Source organism: Aulonocara sp. 'chitande type north' Nkhata Bay, linkage group LG22 (assembly GCF_057382095.1).
Source record: "Aulonocara sp. 'chitande type north' Nkhata Bay isolate Kocher_YH1m ecotype deep benthic linkage group LG22, A_spYH_male_GT1.1, whole genome shotgun sequence".
Lineage (NCBI taxonomy): Eukaryota > Metazoa > Chordata > Actinopteri > Cichliformes > Cichlidae > Aulonocara > Aulonocara sp. 'chitande type north' Nkhata Bay.
The window spans coordinates 6,955,019-6,973,697 of NC_141364.1; the positions used below are offsets into that span (position 1 = coordinate 6,955,019).

Below are 18,679 nucleotides of genomic sequence, written 5' to 3' on the forward strand. Positions count from 1 at the left end.
ATACAAATAAAGTTATTATTAATCCTATTATCACTTAAAAATACACAGTTACAATATTTAAAGAGCATCACAACAGCAACAATTGCAAGAAAAGACAAAAAGAAATGATTATGGAAATGGAAATATTTTATTCTTTTCTTTTGACATAAAAGGTCACATAAAAGGGTGGAAAGTTGATTTCGGTATAAGTATCTCTGAATCTGCTTGCAATTTTGTAATAAAGATTAAACAGTTGTTTTTCCAACTGTGCTTCTAGATTTTCACGTCTTCACTGAGTAGAAAATAACTTGTTTTTCAGGTGTCTGACTTCAGTTGAGTGTTTAACTTGTTACATCCTAAACAGACAAAACAGGTAATACAAGTCCAGCTTCCAAATAACCGCTCTTTGATTTCATTGGTAGTTTCATGGTAGGAGGAACGAAGGCGGTCACTCATCGTGGAACTTGGGTAGCTTGTCACCAGGTACAACCACATGCTCCACCCCCTTTTCTGTTACCACCACCAGGTGAGCGACACCCCCGCTGACGTTGTCTCTGCCCATGGCCAGGGCAAGAGCTGTGAGCAGGGAGAGAGAAGGATGAAACAAAAACAGGGCAGGAGAGGAAGAAAGGCAGGAATAAAAATATTAGTTGAGTTGAACAGTAAGAGGTCATCAGTTTCCAGCATATATACAACTTCTAACATTAACAACTGTGTCACCAACAAACACAAAGTTTGATTTTTATATAACATCGAAACACCAGTGAAAGCCTCCCACTGAGAACCAGCTGATTTTTGTTTATTTTTTTTACAATAACGTGAGTTTATATATAAGATTTATATATGTATATTAGATGTTTTTTGCGTTACAGACCCTCCAACTTCACAGGAGTGGGTTGAATTTTTGTGCCTTTAAAATAAAAACTATTTGATAACTACAGGAGCAACCAAATCAGTTTTACACCCAAATTTGAATTTCAGTCTCATGTTATATATCATATTTTATATAGAAAAACTTTAATGCCAATTTAATGCTTGTGATAAAGAGTAACAGAAAGAAGTACTGATACTCTGGATGTTTGATCTGTTTCCTCATAATTAAATACAGAAACCTTGAAAAGTAGTTTTTGCATAAAATATAAAGACTACATATGACATATAAAGTTATATGTAAAGTCTCCTTTGCAACTGCATTTTGACACAAAGCTTATGATTCAGTCTACTGTGTGTGGCATGTAGTAAGTCCTTTGCACATTTAGAGCAGAAAACACCTGATGAGTACCAGTTTATTCATAATTTAGGATCATTTCTTTCATTTCTTTCATTTTCATTTCTTTTAAGCTCTTGCTTAAGAGTGTAAGATGTGGTTAAAAGCTCTAAAATATTTTTCAATTATGTTAAATTCATCACAATCCCAGCAAACATTTTCCGAGCACAATCCTTATTTTCTCCTGTACTGTGATTCATATTTTTCCTCTTCATGCAATCAACAATTTCCCTGCAAAACATTTTAACATCTTGATGTGAACATGGTGAAAAAACGGTACCGTTAGTGGCAAACTGCAGGCATTCCTCTTTCGTCATGTTGGGTTTGTATTTAGCGTCAATGTAGCCATAGATATAAGTGCTGCCTGAGCCGGCGATGGTAACAAGCTGGTTAATCAACATCCCGCCAAGAGCCACAACGTACACCTGGAAAGAGATGGAGAAGATCATAGTGCAGCAGCTCGCTCAGTTTACAGTCATCATCAGCTCTTCTGAGATGTCTGACAGTTTTCACAGAGATCTCCTACCTGTGGTCCGTTCTTCTTGTCCCAGCCTGCTGTCATGAAGCCGGCCTGCAGCTCCTCCCTGTTTTTGTAGCACAAGTCCTTCAACACAGATGCTGCTGCCATCACCCGTGGAGGGCTCTCCATCTGGACACTGCAGAAGAGTGAGAACAAGCAGACACAGCTAAATGTTATTTCAATATGATTGAATGTAGTATTTACAATAATGTGATGTTCAGAAAAATATTTGAATAATTCAAGAACATTTTCCAGCAAAATATAAAGAAATGTGGGCTCAATATCAATCACCAGGTATAGTTAGCTCAACGGAGCCCTCTCATAAATTAAACTGTTCCCAAAGCATGCTGGGAAATGAGCCTAAAAACAGCGTCTATTACACTGAGGAAATCCATTATTGTAGTTTTTTTCTCTTCTTCAAATAAAGAAATACTTTCCAATTCAGGTCTAACTGAAGCCACTGCAGTGCTTACACTAACAACTCTGGACCAACTGGGGACAAGAACAACTTTGGTCATGCCTGTAGACGCTGACTGGTACAAACATTTGTGTTTGCACCAGTCCACTATAAGTCTGAAGTTTGGCAAGGTGGATTCATTATCTTATTATTGTGATCTCACAAACCTCATGGGACTTGAACTGTTGAGCAAAGTAATTTAAACCTGTGCTGTGCACATACCTGTGGAAGGACAAGTGGAACTTTGCAGCCTTGGTGACGGCCTGAGCATCTGCAAGTGAACCAGCTATGCAGCAGAAGATCCGGTCGTGAACCTGAATCACCTTGTTGATGGCCTTAGACGATACATACTCCCTGAGGAGAAAGTTGGAATGAACAGTGGTTGAGTGTTTGACATAGACACGACACACATAGTTGCAGCATGGAGATGTGTAATCTGTGGCTGTAGCAGATGGTGTGGACATCAAAGTATGTGAATGTGATAACTCAACAATGAGGTGATGTAGGATTTTCACATTTAAATCACAGGTGCACCTATTCCAGTGCTGAGGGGCACTGCTGCCAGCATTTTTTATACCGTACTACTTGGGTTTATAAGAAACACTTTCAGTAAAAAAACATTAAACCTGTAGTTCAGTAAAGTAATTGAGTAAAAATACTTGCTTACATGTATACTAAGCATATTCATGGTCTTATCCAATGAGTTTGGCACTGTAGGTTTAACAGTCCATTGGCACTGACAGGGGGTCAACCCATTTCAGGGGGTGCTGGTGCTGTGCCATGACTACCTTAGACATACCCCTGCCCTGCACCTGTTTCACATCCATCTAGGACCAAGACACGTACATTCTGTCTTTAAAGGTGGACAACGCTCAATGCACAACGCTCCACGCTTATTTATAGTGACCTCCAGACTTTTCCACGCATACAAACTCTGCCTGCCTACTGTCAGCAAGCATGTGGTCTTGAAAATAACAATAAAAATAACAATAACTACTTGTCCAAGCTGTCCATCCCTTTGATGACAAAATCTACATCTAAAAGCACCCAAACAGACCCTCAGGAAAGTATAAAGTGGCCTAAGCCTGGGACCCAGTGTATGTGATTATTTTTTCACTTGTCAGTAAAATTACACAAAAACTACAAAACCAGATTTGATTAAACTTTATACAAATAAAATTTTGGTGCAGATGTGTTTATACTGGAAAATAAGGTAATAGCTTCGGTGGCGATGAAACAGATGAAAACAAAAGTACTAAATTGTATCGATTCAATTCAATTTTATTTATATAGCGCCAAATCACAACAAAAGTGGCCTCAAGGCACTTAGGAAGGCACTGCTGGGATTTGAACCCAGGATCTCCCGTTTACTAGACAGGCGCTTTGACCAGCTAAGCCACAACACCTCTTGCACAGACCACTCCTGCAGATTAAATTTCAATTAAACAGTTTTATTCTTTCCCACATTTACCACAACAGGGAGTGAATGAGCGTCCCTGCAGTGTGATTCTATTTTAATTTACACTTAAACTGCATAAATAAACCCCTTACTCTCCCACTGAAGCTCTGGAGTCTGAACCAATCACAACCCCGCCATCAAAAACGGCCGCCAGGATGGTGGTCTGAGGGAGGAGAGGAGAAAAATAGTTTTTAAACAAATATGACTAAATTATCATTGAGATACACCGCATCATAACAACATTTTTTCCCTGTTCATTCATGAAGACTGAGCAACGCTATGAATTCTGGGATTTGGAGTTCAGAAAATGATGAGGCTGTGAAAATGAAAGTATAGCTGACAGTTTTCTGCATTAAAAAACTCTAAAAGCAAACGAGCTCATAGTTTAGAAGTTAACATTTACTGATAACATTATTAATTAGATAACCAGTTGATGTGGTTTCAGTTAGTTTTAGCTTCTTGTTCAGGTAAACGCATCACCTGTTCAAACACGACATCGGCTAGAGTTCAAACCTCCTGTTTTACACACGATGACTTCAGTGTTTCATCTTTAGATAAAAACACTCGTTACCTGGTGCAGGTTTACTTACCCCAGTGCTGACTCCTTTGACTCGTGAGTCCGTGCAGTGTTTCTCCATTTTAACCCCAAAATCGAAAGAGAGGAAGAGCTGACGCTCAGAACAGCGACCTCAGGCGCTCCGAGACGCGCAGAGGAGCCGCACTCACCTCCACAATGGCGCTAGCAAATGTCTTCGAAACTCCCGCACCTGGCTTTAACTTCGACAACGCAGGAAGGTAAGAGCTTCTTTTAATGTTCTCAGAGCTGCAGACTGAATCAGTGACGACAGAAATCAAATGAAACCGTCGGTAAGACTGAACTTACATCGAGATCAAAAACGAAACTAACGTTTCCTGATTTTATATCAGATTAATCGCAGAGACAAAGACCTTTGTTCACGGTTATTACAAGTATATTTTCGAAATGTAGCTATTGAAAAGTTGCTTTACCCCAGCCCAGCACAAACACACGCACCACATACTCAGCACCCCTGACCCCTCCTCTCTCTCTCCTCTTCATCTTCCTCTTTATAGAAACGCTGCATTAAAGGGTCTCTTTGATGGAGGAAAAACTCCCAAACCTATGAAAACAGGCACCACCATCGCAGGAGTGGTGTTCAAGGTGAGTATAACTGTGGGACACTGCGCTGACAAAAACACGAATAAACAAAAACATTAACTTTGCGTGTTTTAGTCCAAATACAAAAAACACTGTTTCTAAAAGGATAACAAACTAACTCGTTCCTATGACAGGCTTTGTTTTGTATTTATTCTACTAGAGAAACTTAAACACTAAACTACAAAAGGTTTTATTTTTATTAATTCAAAGGCTCTTATCTGGCATGGTGCTGTGAGCAGATTCTCCAAAGCATTACACTCAAAGCCTGCCTAACCCTAACCCTAACCCACAATAGCATGTAATGAATGACATATGAATGAATGAAAAATAAATGCAGTAGACAAACAATATCCCAGCATTTGCTAAATATTTACCTTGGATTTAATTATTTCTTGCTTTAGAAATTTGCATTTCAGTCTGTTTTTGCCTAAAAGCAAAAGCTGTTTGAATGCTGCTCTACAAGAATATTCCTATGAACATTTACTTTATGGAGCTGTTAACATAATGATTGTCAGGTGCATGCATATGATTCAAGTGACTGTGTTTCTACAGGATGGGGTGGTGCTGGGAGCAGATACCAGAGCTACATCTGGTGAAGTGGTGGCCGACAAAATGTGCGCTAAAATCCATTACATCTCTCCAAATATATAGTAAGTTTCATTAGCAGAGAAATGCCTCCTGACTCTCTCACAGTTATTTTCATCCAGTTGTTTCAGGTAAACTGCTGTCATTTATTCTTTGAACAGCTCATTTTACCATTAACTGACACTTATACTTTAAACTTATACTTAAGCAATTTAATACATTGTTACATGTGGAGAGAAAAGAATGACATAGCATCCTCTGTTCATATAAAACATTCAAATGAAGCAGCTGTAGTAGGTTACAATAGCTTCATGCTACTGATGATATTCTGGGATATTATGGCTGCTGTGGGAGAAGAACAGAGTCCTCCCATTGTTTCTCTAGTCATTGTTTGGTTTTTCTCTCTCTCTCATTATCTCTAGCTTGCTAATTCATCCTTTATGTTTTGTTTTTTGTCTGTTAACTCATCTGTTCTCTGTCTCTGTGTGTCTGTAGTTGTTGTGGAGCAGGTACAGCAGCAGATACAGAAAAGACCACAGACCTTCTGTCGTCCAACCTCACCATCTACTCTCTGAACAGTGGGAGGAACCCTCGTGTCGTCATGGCCATTAACATACTGCAGGACATGCTTTACAGGTGAGTGTTGCACACACTCAGGTGTGTTTTTAGGACTTGGAGGTGAGTTTACCATTAATGAAGATTTTTAAATTAGTAATAGAAGTTTGTGTTAATCATATATGTTTGGTCTCAGGTACCACGGTCAAATTGGGGCCAATCTTATCCTCGGGGGAGTGGATTGTACTGGGAACCACCTGTACACTGTGGGGCCATATGGGAGTGTAAATAAGGTGCCTTACCTTTCAATGGGTATGTGATATAACTGCATTCAGTAACAGTATTAGTCTTTTTATTGGGATAGTGGATTAGTGTTTCTATAATCCTTTTGTCTCTGGCTGTTCAGTCCAGCATATAAGAGCTACATAAAAATGTCAGCAATGGGTTGTTGTTACTAATATAAATGACATCATACAGGTATTTGATTCACTCTGTGTTTAGCTGACTTTGCTTTGTGTTCATGCAGGATCTGGAGATCTGGCTGCTCTTGGGATTTTAGAGGATGGGTTCAAACCTGACTTAGAGGTAAACCAGAAATAAAAAACACGCACACAAAAAAGTGGTTTAAATACTGTGAAATGACAGCTGCTCATTTAAACTTGATCAAAGAATTATTTCAATTCATTTTTGTGGATCTTTAACTGCAGTGTGACAGGATACTGTACTTGTATAATTAAACAGTTCATCCCTGTCCTTTGTGTCTTTCACAACTATTAGAAAATGCATGCAGCCATCTGGAAGTTGTTGCAGCTGGATTTTAAAGCTTACAGTTGACTCTTTTTCTCTTTTATGTTCCGTTTGCTTTTTTCTTCATGCAATTTCTGTCCTCTCTCAGCTGGAGCCGGCGAAGGAGCTGGTGCGAGCTGCTATTCAAGCAGGCATCATGAACGACCTCGGCTCAGGCAACAACATCGACATCTGTGTCATCACCAAACAAGGAGTGGACTACATCAGACCGTACCGGGAGTCCCAGTTCAAAGACAAGAGGTGCGTATGTATCAGTATGACTTAGTTCATCATCTTAAAAAGGAGAAGAAACTTAAAAATTAACAATTTATCAGTTAAAAAAACAAAACTATAGTTTGACATGAGTATTTAACCATGACCGTCTACTCATTTATGCTGTACATGCAGCACACGATGGCTGTTGTAAAAGCTGTAAAATTATTTTTCCAAGCTCCCAATATGTGATTAAAACAGCACATTGGTGTCCACTCTTATTATGCAGGAACATAAAGGGAAAGTGTGAATTTGGATTACATGTATTGTGCGTACAACAGTTTCCCTGTGTAGAAAATGTAAGATTATCTTTCTTTTTCCTCCCAGGAAAACAAAATACAAATATCCACCAGGAGCAACACCGATTCTGACAGAGAAAGTCGTCCCCTTAAAGCTGGAGGTTGTGCAGGAAACAGTGCAGAAGATGGAAACCGTCTGAATTTCAGCACAGAACCACAGGATCTAAACATAAATGATCAATGTGGCAAACATGTGACTGACACTGGTTATGGGTTTGACTGCTGATAAAAACTTAAAAAATAAAATATATGATACACTATGATGCTTCCTGGTGTTTCTTTCTCTTATTATTTTTAAGTACACGGTGGTATTTGATCCTCCAAACAACAGACATGAACTAACAATAACAGTTATAATACGAAAGGAATGTTACATTTACTTCTACACAATTAATTAAACACATTAAATGCTGTATTTGATCAAATGCGTTAATGTCCCTGATCTGCGCTGTTTTCCCAAAAACCTGTCGGCTGCGCTTCCGCTTAGATACTGATTGTGTAAAAGAATAAAGCCTTCCTATTGGCTGAAATCTAAATTGATCGTTGAACTTCGATAGAATATTAAAATTCCAATTTTTAGGTTAATGGGACTTAGGATGGAAACATCAGAGCATTACTTCTTGCTCGAAGATGTTTTGTTTCATAAGAAAAAAAAAAAAGCCTGCACCGATGAAGAGTTTTAAAAAAAACTTTCACTTTCGATTTCTTTGTCGCGTAAGCTACGAGGAAATCATTCGTACTGCGAATCAATCGACTTCGCCGTCGTTTGGTTGATTTTGAGGCCGTTGTGTTAAATACAAAGTTAAATTCCTCCCAACTTTAGGACACACGATGGCTATTTTTGATGTGAGCGGTTATAAAAAATATTGTGAACTGCGTGAACAGATCTTTCCAGCAGGACTGACGCATCTTGTAGACCGAACCAACCACTACAACTTTGGCACTAAAACCCAGGAGTTTGCTGTTCCTCCGGGTGTGGACGTGAGTATAATTCAACATTTCTCCCCCCTTTTTAAATCAGCTACAGAATCCAAACATTAAACTCGGTGGTAAAAAGCTTTACGCGTCTCTTCGCTTCTGGTGTTGTAAGCAGAGACCTTCACAATGTTAGGGTCTATAGATAAAGTTTGGAGTTATGATCTGTTTAATTTCATTTTTCATATGCTAGATATGGCCTCTTACTTTCTGTTTAGTATACTCACCATTAGAGACCATTAGTTCCCTTTTTGGTTTCATTACAGCCTTCAGGGTTTCTGAAGTCCTGCAACCATGACGGAGGCGTGTGCATTGAAATGAACCACGGTACCACCACCCTGGCCTTCAAATTCAAGCACGGAGTCATCGTGGCAGTGGACTCCAGAGCCTCAGCAGGAAACTACCTAGGTATGATGAATAACTGGTAGAGTCTGTCTGCAGTTTGCCAACCACACAAACATGTCTGAAAATGTGTGATTACATTTTTCATTTCTCATTTCTAATTCCATAAATGAAAAAAGCAAAAGTAAAGGTTAAGCAAACGGTGGAAATCATGTATCAAGAACCTAAAAAATAGTTAAGCATTCTTCCAAAGATATAATTGGCCTCATTCATAAGGTTAGTGTAATGATGAAATGTTTTTTCCAGGATGAAAGCAGTATTTAAATCCAGATTTTACTGATTTTGCTGATAGAGTTTGCTCCTAAACTATGGAGTGGCTGTAGCTCAGGTGGCAGAGCAGGTCAGCCACTAATCAGAAGATCGGTGGTTCGATCCCACGCTGCCTGCTGTCTGCATGCCAAATATCCTTGATACTAACCCCATGTTTGCCTACTGGTGGTGGTCAGAGGGCCCGGTGGCGCCAGTGTCCGGCAGCCTCGCCTCTGTTAGTGCGCCCCAGGGTGGCTGTGGCTACAATGTAGCTGCCATCACCAGTGTGTGGATGTAAAGCGCTTTGGGGTCCTTAGGGACTAGTAAAGCACTATATAAATACAGGCCATTTACCTAATCCTACATTGTTACATTAGGGCACAGTCTGTGGAGTTGTTGCTTTATATTCTGCTCTTGTCCAGAGCAAACATGCTGAATAAAACAAATAATAACATTTCGATACAGGCTATTAGAAGGGTCCACAAATGGATACCATGTTACTGAATCAACAAGTAAAGTATGTTAAGCTGTAGTTTGTCATTTAACTGGTCATAATACACAACTAATAATACCAATACTAATACCAACCATTTCAAACAAACCTTGGTAATTCAAAGAATTAGAGCTCTATAGTATTTATTGTGCACTCCCAGTTTATTAAACTAGCTTTACAAAAAATGCTTTTCCTCATAATGAATTGAACTATAACTACAAAGTACTGTGTCCATTTCTTTCCAAGCAAACAGAATCAGACAGGCTAACGTTGGTGATAATGTATTTGTAGTATCTGATTAACAGTATGTAAGTGGTGCATTAGTGGTTGGAGGGTTTACCATAGATACCAGAAGGAAATCAACTCCCTCACTCTGGACAGTTAACTGTATTCTCACATGGCTCAACATTGACATGCGGAGGAAGGGTTTACAGCTTCTTCAGTTAATTCTAAAAAAATGTTCAGAGCTGTAGTGCTTCTGTGAAAATGTTTCTACGGAGCAGAGAATGATTTTCTGGAGTGAAAAGTAGCTGTATTTTGATACGTTACCAACCGGTGTTAGCAACTTGCCCCCATAGAGTGTACACACACAGACATAGAGTAATTAGTATTAAGAAACATACATAAAAAAATTGTGGAATTTCACTTAGCAAAACCTAAGCATTAAGTTTCTGGATGATCTGTATCAGAAAACAGTTTATACTACATACTACTCATTTTCTTCTCTGAGAGAAATGATGTTCACAAAAGCTTAATCTGTGCTCAGAGTTCGTTGGTGAAAAGAGAAACAAGTAATATTGTGCATGAATGACAACTTTAAATTCTGGCTTCAAACAACAGGAAAACATGCATTGCTTGTTTAGAGAATCTCAGTGCACTCCTGTATCTGAATCAGTCCCTTTGTCATGTGTGTGCAGCATCAAAAGATGCCAACAAGGTGATAGAGATCAACTCTTACCTGCTGGGCACCATGTCAGGCAGTGCTGCAGACTGCCAGCACTGGGAGAGACTCCTGGCCAAAGAGTGCAGGTATGTCCAGTTTGAATATATCAAACCCCATATTTTAAACCTTCAAAAGACTAGAATATTTCTTACAGTTCCTGAATCTCCTGAATTTATTTTTCTGTTCTAAACTATTCTACCAGTCAGAATCAAGTTTACAGATTCTAATCAAGAGTATATTATTATATTTATATTTGTGTAGTCTTTAAATTTATGTCCAGCCTCCCCTGACACCTCACCCTGAACCCACTGATGAGCCACAAACCACACCCCACCACACACTTAAGGAAGTTACAAGGTTTTCCAAAGTGTTTGAAGTTTAAAAAAAGATTAATGTAAGTGTTTGTTTGACTAATGAGTGTTAAACAGTGTGTAAAATTTTCAAAAATGACAAAATGTCTAGAGAGAATGCTGCATAATACCCTGAAAGCTTCCAAAGGTAGTGCTACCCATCAGCAGAATGGATTAAGAAGGGCTACAGGCACAAGTCAGGCTTGAGTGGTTAACTGATTTTTCTGATAGTGATTTGGTCCTGTGTTGTTATTCTTTCACTCAGGTTGTACAGGCTGAGAAACAACCATCGGATCTCTGTGGCTGCTGCATCTAAGCTGCTGTCCAACATGATGCTGGGTTACAGAGGAATGGGCCTCTCCATGGGAAGCATGATCTGTGGATGGGACAAGCAGGTAATATATGTGTGGGATGCAAGTAAGGCAGCAAGTTTAATGAGTAAAATATATTAGAAATGACTTGGACATCTGAGGAACTGAGGTAAAAATTTCTCCTGTCTTGTTCATGTTGTCACGGTGGACAGTTATCAACAATGGCTGCTTGCTGATGAAACGGTTACTTAATTGAAATATATGTCACTTTAAAGTTAACCTGGATAAGGTTTAAAATAGGTGAAGTCAGGTTGCTGATTATATATCTGTACAGTGGTGTGTAATAGTGTTTACCCCTGTTACATGTTTGTCACAGTTACATGTTTTTGATTATCAAAAAAATTTAAATGTGAGACAAACATAATACAAAATGCAGTTTTTAAATGAAGGTGTTTATGATTAGGGGAAAAATCCAAACCTACATGGCCCTGTGTGAAAGAATGATTGTCCCCTAAGCCTAATAACTGGTTGGGCTACTCTTACCAGCAGCAACTGCAATCAAGCATTTGTGATTTGCATTTGCATTTTGAGCATGAACCGCCTTTTTAAGGTCATGCCACAGCATCTCAATCAGATATTCAGGTCAGGACTTTGACTAGACAACTCCAAAGTCTTCATTTTACTTTTCTTAAGTCATTCAAAGGTCGACTTGCTACCGAACCCAAGTGCGCTTCAGTGTGAGGTCGCAAACAGATAATCGGACATTCTCCTTCAGGATGTTTTGGTAGACAACAGAATTAATGGTTCTGTTTAGCACAGCAGGCCTTCCAGGTCCTGAGGCAGTAACAGCCCCAGACTATCACATGACCACCATGTTTTACTGTTGGTATGATGTTCCTTTTCTGAAATGCTGGGTTACTTTTATGCCAGATGTAACAAGACACACACCAAAAGTTAAACGTTTGTCTCCCAAAGGTTTTGGGGATCATAAAGATGTTTTCCTGCAAAACTGAGTTGAGCCTTTATGTTCTTTTTGCTCAGCAGTGGTCTTTGTCTTGGAATTTGGCTATGTAGGTAGGGCTGGGTATCGTCACTGATTTCTAGAATCGATTCGATTACGATTCGTAGGGTCCCGAATTGATTTGATCCATAATTCGATTCGATTTGAATCAGGGAAATTTTGCCTCAGAGAGTCAGGAATATTATAATTGTGAATACTTAGTACATATCCATATTTTTATATCTATAAAAAGAAAACTGACACTTGCAAGACTTTATCAAACGTGCAAACATCACAGCAGATGCCTTTGTGTCAAAGTAACTGAGGTAAAATACAGAAACACATGAAGGAGATTTTTCTGGCCTGGGATTTTTATAGCAGATAACCTTATAAATATTCTGCAGTAGAACAAAAAGGGAAGAAAACCATGAATCAACATATAAATATTACCTGATGCTGCTGAAGTGAAGTTACAGAGGTTTTTATTAGAGAAACAGCTAAGCATTTTGCAATTTTGCCTAATTTTATAAAGTTTGAAATTGTTTAGTATTGAACAGCATAAATTAGACTTTCTTCTCAGAAGTCAGTTAAACAAAAAAAAACAAAAACAGTGGCACTGCGCTGTAAACAGTGGTAGGCTTGTGGGTAATAAGCAAGTGAATAATGCAGAAAACAGATTTTTAGATGGGAAACTGGTCATGAGAGAGAGCTGTGCATGAAGTGTATTTTATCGTGAATCTAGCGCAAAAAAGACGTAAACACAAAGAGCAAACCCACAGACGCATCATAATCAGCAAGCTGTCAGCTTTCAGCCCCGACCGTGTCCGTGCCGTCAGGTGAGAAAGGCGACATCTCACTGATTCTGATCCGTCGGCGGGTCCACGCTTTGTGTTTACGTCTTTGTGCAGAATCCGTGTTCCTGCTCTCATTTACTGTTTTAGCTGTTTGGCGGTTGTTGAAATTTTGTGAGGTTTACTGCGAGATTCTGACATTTCGGGCAAAATAAATTTATATTTAAAAATCGATTCAGGATTTTAATGAATCGATATCATGTTATCCAAGCTAGAATTGATTTTAATCGATAAATCGATAATCAAAACCCACCCCTATATGTAGGCCATTTTTGTCTCTTTCTTATGGTGGAGTCATGAACACTGAACTTAACTTAATTTTGGTAGGCCGGTCACTCCTGGGAAGGTTCATCACCGTTCTGAGTTTCCTCCATTTATGGATAATGACTCTCACTGTGGTTTGCTGGAGTCCCGCAGCTTTACAAATGGCTTTATAACCATTTCCAGACTGAGAGATCTCAATTACTTTGCTTCTCATTTGGTCCTGAATATCTTTGGACTGCGGCATGATGTCTGGCTTTTGAGGATCTATTGGTCTACTCCACTTTGTCAGGCAGTTCTGTTTAAGTGATTTCATGATTCAGAACAGGAAGGGCAGTAATCTAGCCTGGGTGTGGCTGAAGAAACTGACCTCAGCTTTCCAAAGATGTGATGCGCGATACACCAGAGTTAATGATTGTTATAACGGGGGTGGGGAATCGCTTTTTCACACAGGCCATGTAGGTCTGTTTTTTTTTTATCCCGCTTAATAAGAAATACCTTAATTTAGAAACTGTATTTTGTGTTTACTTGTGTTATCATTGTCTAATATTTCAATTTTCAGAATCAGAATCAATCAGAATCAGAATACTTTATTGATCCCTGGGGGAAATTATTTTTTGTTACAGTGCTCCATTATAACCAACATTAAGACAAGACAGACAATACGCTAACTAAGAATAGTACAATATATACATATATATACATACATACATAAGTCACTCATAAATAAATAGCTGGAAAAGAAACATGTGTAGTTTGTGTAATTTGTTTGATGAACTGAAAAATTTAAGTATGACAAACATACAAAAAAAGGAAATCAGGAGGTGGGCAAACATTTTTTCATGCCACTGTATGTCACAGGATGGAAATCCCCAAATGGAAAAATCTCTGAACAAATTAATTATGTTTTTTTAATAAATACTGGGCAGATGTGTAAATGCCAGAGAAATCATTCTTGCATCTTTGCTGGTCAGATCTGTAATTTTTGCCATTTTATTCTGAACCAAATGTTAGAAACAAAACATTGTGTGTCCTGCAGGGTCCTGGTCTGTACTACGTGGATGATAATGGGACGCGTCTGTCTGGTCGCATGTTTTCTACTGGCTGTGGAAATAGTTACGCCTACGGTGTGGTGGACAGCGGCTATAGGGAAGACATGACAGTTGAGGAGGCGTATGAGCTCGGCCGTCGAGGCATTACACATGCTACACACAGGGATGCTTACTCTGGAGGGGTGGTCAACAGTGAGTACACTCAGTGTTTTTTTGTATGTTACATTTTCATACAATTTCTAAGTATTTGTTTATTAGTTGTATGTTAGTTGTTGTGTGTGTATATGTTTACTCATTGTTGTGTTTTGGGGATTTTGTGTGTTTGTTCGTGTGTCTAGTGTATCACATGAGGGAAGACGGCTGGATAAAGGTGTGTAAGGATGACGTGTCGGAGCTGATCCATCAGTACAGAAAAGGAATGTTCTGAGTTTCATCAATAAATCCAGATCAGCATGTTGAAAACTGTCCAAAACAACACTGATGTTTTTGGAAATGATCCACAAACCTCATTATAAACAGTTTTCACTGTGATGCATGTAGAGAAAATTCCAAGAAAATCAATTAGAATAAATTTATTGAAAATTTTGATTTTGTACTAAATGTTAAGATGTTTTCTTTATAAGATTGTACCTATTAAAATGACTTCAAATCAAGACTTCTGTAATATTTCCCGTTAACTATGTTGTGTTGCACTGTGTTATAAAGTATTAGGTACACAATTGAAAAAATTCCTTCCGACTCACATGTGTGTTAACAGGATTGGCATGTCTCTCAGAATAATAAGGTAAAGTAGTATAGAGACAAAATAATTATCTTCAGCTGTAGTTAAATATATATCTGGTATATATTACAATATACAAAATATAAATAACAATTAAAATGCAAATGCTTATTACTGAATTGGGAAAATAGTGCTAATAAAATTTTTATTATTTAAAAAACTATCTAGAGCTAGTTCGATTTCAATGTCAGTTTGATCAGAGAATCTTTCTGAGATCTACACATTTGTTTCAATAGAGCCCTGAAGACAGATTATATATTGCATATAGACAGTCACATTATTCTGAACAGGCTCTCAGAGTAGTGTTTCTAAGTTGAAGTTTGTTACTGCTCATTCCAGCAACATGATGAACTGCTGGAACTGAATGAATAATACCATGGGCTGAGTTTTCCCTTATTTAGAGTTTGTGTGAGGAAATGTCAAAGCCCAAAGGCATTGGGTCATATGAAGTGCACTAGTTTTTAACGCTGTACTCAAAATGTGGATATCTTGGCAGATATAATAAAAAAGGTTTTTGAAATGGAAACGGGTACAATTTCAAGATTTATGGTGAAATTATGGAATAGAATTTTGTTTATTATGAATAGTTTTCATGTGCCGGATTTGGCAGCAGCCTACACCTTATGGTATAACATACAAACATTTACCGTTTATTTTTTTAATGCATAATTTTCCTACTTTGAAATTGTTATTGGTCAGCTGGAGATTTTAACCTCTAACCTATTCAAGAATGACCCAGCTAGGCTTTGGACTCGCAGTAGGATGAGGATGCACTTAATATCCACCTTTTTGTGCAGAACTTTGCTTCTTTAGAACAAACAAATGTAAATATATTTGAAGAGACTTTATTTGAATAAAATCTATTTAACATGTGACCAAAACAACACCCAACCTTAGATGGTATGTCATTAAAAAGTTGAAGGAAAAAAAATAAGAAAATAGGAAAAATGTTTGGTTTTTCTGAACTTTTTTATGCTAAGCTTGAACATATTTGTAAAACATTTGTTTGTTTCTAGTAGCAATATGCCTTTTAAAATGTGTTTCTTTATCCGTGTCTTTGTCATTCAGTCAGTAGTGAGATTTTTTTTTATCCTCAGGGGAGAAAAAATACAATTTAATACAGGCCGAGGCATTAAAATTAATAAAGGAAGAGAGAGAAAGGAAGTCCACAATGTCCTTAAGCGCAACTCAATTTTTCTTCCAAACCAATTCAGCTCTGCTGATAAAGAAGCTTGTAATGTGGCAGGTGAGTGGAGAGGAGGGAGTCTTCTGAAAGGTAAACACTGGGAGAAAGACTGAGTAACAGCTCATTGGCTACATAATAATATAACCAATCTACATGATGATGACTCTTGATAATATGCAGTGGTAAGAAAACGGTAACTCTTTGAAAACACATCACATCTAATAAGAACAAAACTCCTTCTTGCCCATTTACCTGTTTTTAATTTCATTAACATCAAAGCAACTGAAACTGATCAATACCCCCTCTATTCCAAATCAAATTTATTTATATTTATCCATTTTATTTATAGCATCATCTTAAAAGTAGAGATAGTGTCTGTCTCCCGAATCCAAACTGGAAGCTGGTTCCACAGAAGAGGGGCCTGAAAACTGAAGGCTCTGCCTCCCTGATTAGATGGGGCCTGATTATTTAAGACCTTGTATGTGAGGAGCAGGATTTTGAATTCAATTCTGGATTTAACAGGAAGCCAATGAAGGGAAGCCAAAACAGGAGAAATATGCTCTCTCTTTCTAGTCCCTGTCAGGACTCTTGCTGCAGCATTTTGGATTAGCTGAAGGCTTTTCAGGGAGTTTTTAGGACTTCCTGATAATAATGAATTACAGTAGTCCAGCCTGGAAGTAATAAATGCATGAACTAGTTTTTCAGCATCACTCTGAGACAGGATATTTCTAATTTTAGAGATGTTGGCAAATGGAAGAAAGCAGTCTTACATATTTGTTTAATATGTGCGTTGAAGGACATGTCCTGGTCAAAAATGACTCCAAGGTTCCTCACAGCGTTACTGGAGGCCAAGGTAATGCCATCCAGGGTACGAATTCAGGCTGTGTTGAAGAATAAAGGTGGTCATACCAAATTCTGACTTTCAAGCTCAGAAGTTGAACAAACTCTGTTTTTGCCTTATTTGCTGTATTTTCATGTATGTTTGCACATTTCAATAAATAACTGCAGATATTTTGCCAGGCATATTTATGATGGAATGTTTAACTGTTTAACTGCTGAATAAGACTGTAAAGTCCATGATTTGTAATTTCATTCATGAGGATGAACGCAACTGGGCTCGCTGTTTAGACCCTCTGTTGTTTACAGTGCAGGAGGTTCCCCAGGCTTTCACAGGATTTTCTCCCTTTGAATTATTGTTCAGCAGGAAGCCACAGGAGGTGTTGGAACTAATTAAGGAGAACTCAGAGGAAAGTCCAAGCCCAGCTAAGAATGAGATTCAATATGTTTTGGACCAGAGAGCAAAGCTTCATATTTTCTGGGGGAAAATTTGCTCCATGCCCAGGAACATCAGCACCGCCTGTACAACAGAGGGGCTAGACTCAGTCAAATTTCATCCATTTGGTTTGTAGTAATTTGTCACACTTCTGTTTGGATGGAGTCCCTGCCACCTTCCAGCACCTTTTAGACTGGGTGCTGTGGCGTCACGCTGCATATTCTGTTACTTTTTGGATGATGTCATCATACACAGTGACACCTGGGCAGAGAATGTGGAGTGGGTGCAGTCCTGGAGTCCCTGAGGCAGGCGGGTCTCATGGCCAACCCAAAGAAGTGCATGGTTGGAAGGAGGGAGGTACAGTATCTGGAGTACCACTTGGGAGGCTGGCAGGGCATCCCAAGACCAAAAAGGAGGTGAGTCAGTTCTTGGGGTTGTGCTAGAGACAGCCGCTGCAAAGCTGCACAACCAAAAGAATGGGGACAAAAAAAAAAACTATAAACATTGAACCATCTTGCAACGCTGTGTCCGTGGGGTCCTTTGTCACAAGGACACTTAATGGACCTGAGCTGTCACTATGACACCTGAGCTTACTGAGCTACTATCACAAGTTATATTGTATCTAGTCCATTAATATTTAGGCCGTATTCATGAAACTGTAGCTAAATTTACATTTTATAACAAAAAAGTCACAGCAATTTGGATTATTTGGGACTTTATTGACAACCAAAGTACGAAAAGGAGAGAAAGAGCAATGCCGTTTTACTGATACATATTCTACTAATTAATTTTTTAAAGTTTACAGACGAATGAGGAAAACCTTGAAAAATCCTGAACTATAAGCAGAAACACATCTACCAATGTGTTAAAAACATAACCCACACAACCCTCCAGAATCTCAACTTGAACTAAACTCTACAATCAAAAACCCTCAAAACATGTCTTAAATCAAACAACAGAGAATAAACAACATAATCTTCATTAATTAAGAAAAAAATTCAGACATACAGAAAAATCTTTTAAGGTCTCCTGGAATTCAACACAAGATTGTCTTTTAAATCAAATTTTACGAAATACACAAGTAAACATGTACAAAATTTAGAAATATATTATGATTCGTTTATCACTGAGAGTGAGGGAATCTCAGCATTCATGAGTGATGCAACAATTTACAAGAAAACCCCAGAAAAACTAA

General features: G+C 38.4%; 3 protein-coding genes and 1 non-coding gene across 4 annotated transcripts; 2 read left to right on the top strand and 2 right to left on the bottom strand.

Moving 5' to 3' along the window:
- Window positions 1–108: 108 nt before the first annotated feature.
- psmb12 (proteasome 20S subunit beta 12) lies at window positions 109–4,724 on the bottom strand. Its single transcript, XM_086280899.1, has 6 exons — window positions 4,273–4,724; window positions 3,775–3,845; window positions 2,446–2,577; window positions 1,773–1,902; window positions 1,527–1,671; window positions 109–555 (listed from the first exon to the last, which is right to left on the bottom strand). The coding sequence occupies exons 1-6, from the start codon at window positions 4,318–4,320 to the stop codon at window positions 428–430; spliced, it is 654 nt and encodes a 217-aa protein (XP_086137025.1). The 5' UTR covers window positions 4,321–4,724; the 3' UTR covers window positions 109–427.
- Window positions 3,556–3,629, bottom strand: trnat-agu (transfer RNA threonine (anticodon AGU)). The gene has a single exon. It is a non-coding gene; the product is annotated as a tRNA-Thr (tRNA).
- psmb13a (proteasome 20S subunit beta 13a) lies at window positions 4,277–7,617 on the top strand. Its single transcript, XM_086280890.1, has 8 exons — window positions 4,277–4,477; window positions 4,775–4,862; window positions 5,412–5,509; window positions 5,940–6,080; window positions 6,196–6,311; window positions 6,526–6,584; window positions 6,895–7,046; window positions 7,386–7,617. Exons 1-8 carry the CDS (start codon window positions 4,416–4,418, stop codon window positions 7,495–7,497), a joined length of 828 nt encoding a protein of 275 aa, XP_086137016.1. The 5' UTR covers window positions 4,277–4,415; the 3' UTR covers window positions 7,498–7,617.
- A 357-nt stretch (window positions 7,618–7,974) lies between these two features.
- On the top strand, window positions 7,975–14,897 carry psmb8a (proteasome 20S subunit beta 8A). The gene is made up of 6 exons (XM_086280891.1): window positions 7,975–8,338; window positions 8,599–8,740; window positions 10,394–10,505; window positions 11,035–11,164; window positions 14,232–14,436; window positions 14,583–14,897. Exons 1-6 carry the CDS (start codon window positions 8,189–8,191, stop codon window positions 14,669–14,671), a joined length of 828 nt encoding a protein of 275 aa, XP_086137017.1. The 5' UTR covers window positions 7,975–8,188; the 3' UTR covers window positions 14,672–14,897.
- Window positions 14,898–18,679: the final 3,782 nt, after the last annotated feature.

Excerpts from the sequence above, each read along its gene's own strand:
- psmb12 (XM_086280899.1), bottom strand. The coding sequence starts at position 4,320 with ATGGAGAAACACTGCACGGACTCACGAGTCAAAGGAGTCAGCACTGGG. Across the intron at positions 3,846-4,272 it reads TCAAAGGAGTCAGCACTGGG|ACCACCATCCTGGCGGCCGT; the intron begins GTAAGTAAACCT and ends CTCCTCCCTCAG. Across the intron at positions 556-1,526 it reads CCTGCAGTTTGCCACTAACG|CTCTTGCCCTGGCCATGGGC; the intron begins GTACCGTTTTTT and ends CCCTGCTCACAG.
- psmb13a (XM_086280890.1), top strand. The coding sequence starts at position 4,416 with ATGGCGCTAGCAAATGTCTTCGAAACTCCCGCACCTGGCTTTAACTTC. Across the intron at positions 6,081-6,195 it reads CTGCAGGACATGCTTTACAG|GTACCACGGTCAAATTGGGG; the intron begins GTGAGTGTTGCA and ends GTTTGGTCTCAG. Across the intron at positions 7,047-7,385 it reads TCCCAGTTCAAAGACAAGAG|GAAAACAAAATACAAATATC; the intron begins GTGCGTATGTAT and ends TTTTCCTCCCAG.
- psmb8a (XM_086280891.1), top strand. The coding sequence starts at position 8,189 with ATGGCTATTTTTGATGTGAGCGGTTATAAAAAATATTGTGAACTGCGT. Across the intron at positions 10,506-11,034 it reads CTCCTGGCCAAAGAGTGCAG|GTTGTACAGGCTGAGAAACA; the intron begins GTATGTCCAGTT and ends TCTTTCACTCAG. Across the intron at positions 11,165-14,231 it reads TCTGTGGATGGGACAAGCAG|GGTCCTGGTCTGTACTACGT; the intron begins GTAATATATGTG and ends TGTGTCCTGCAG.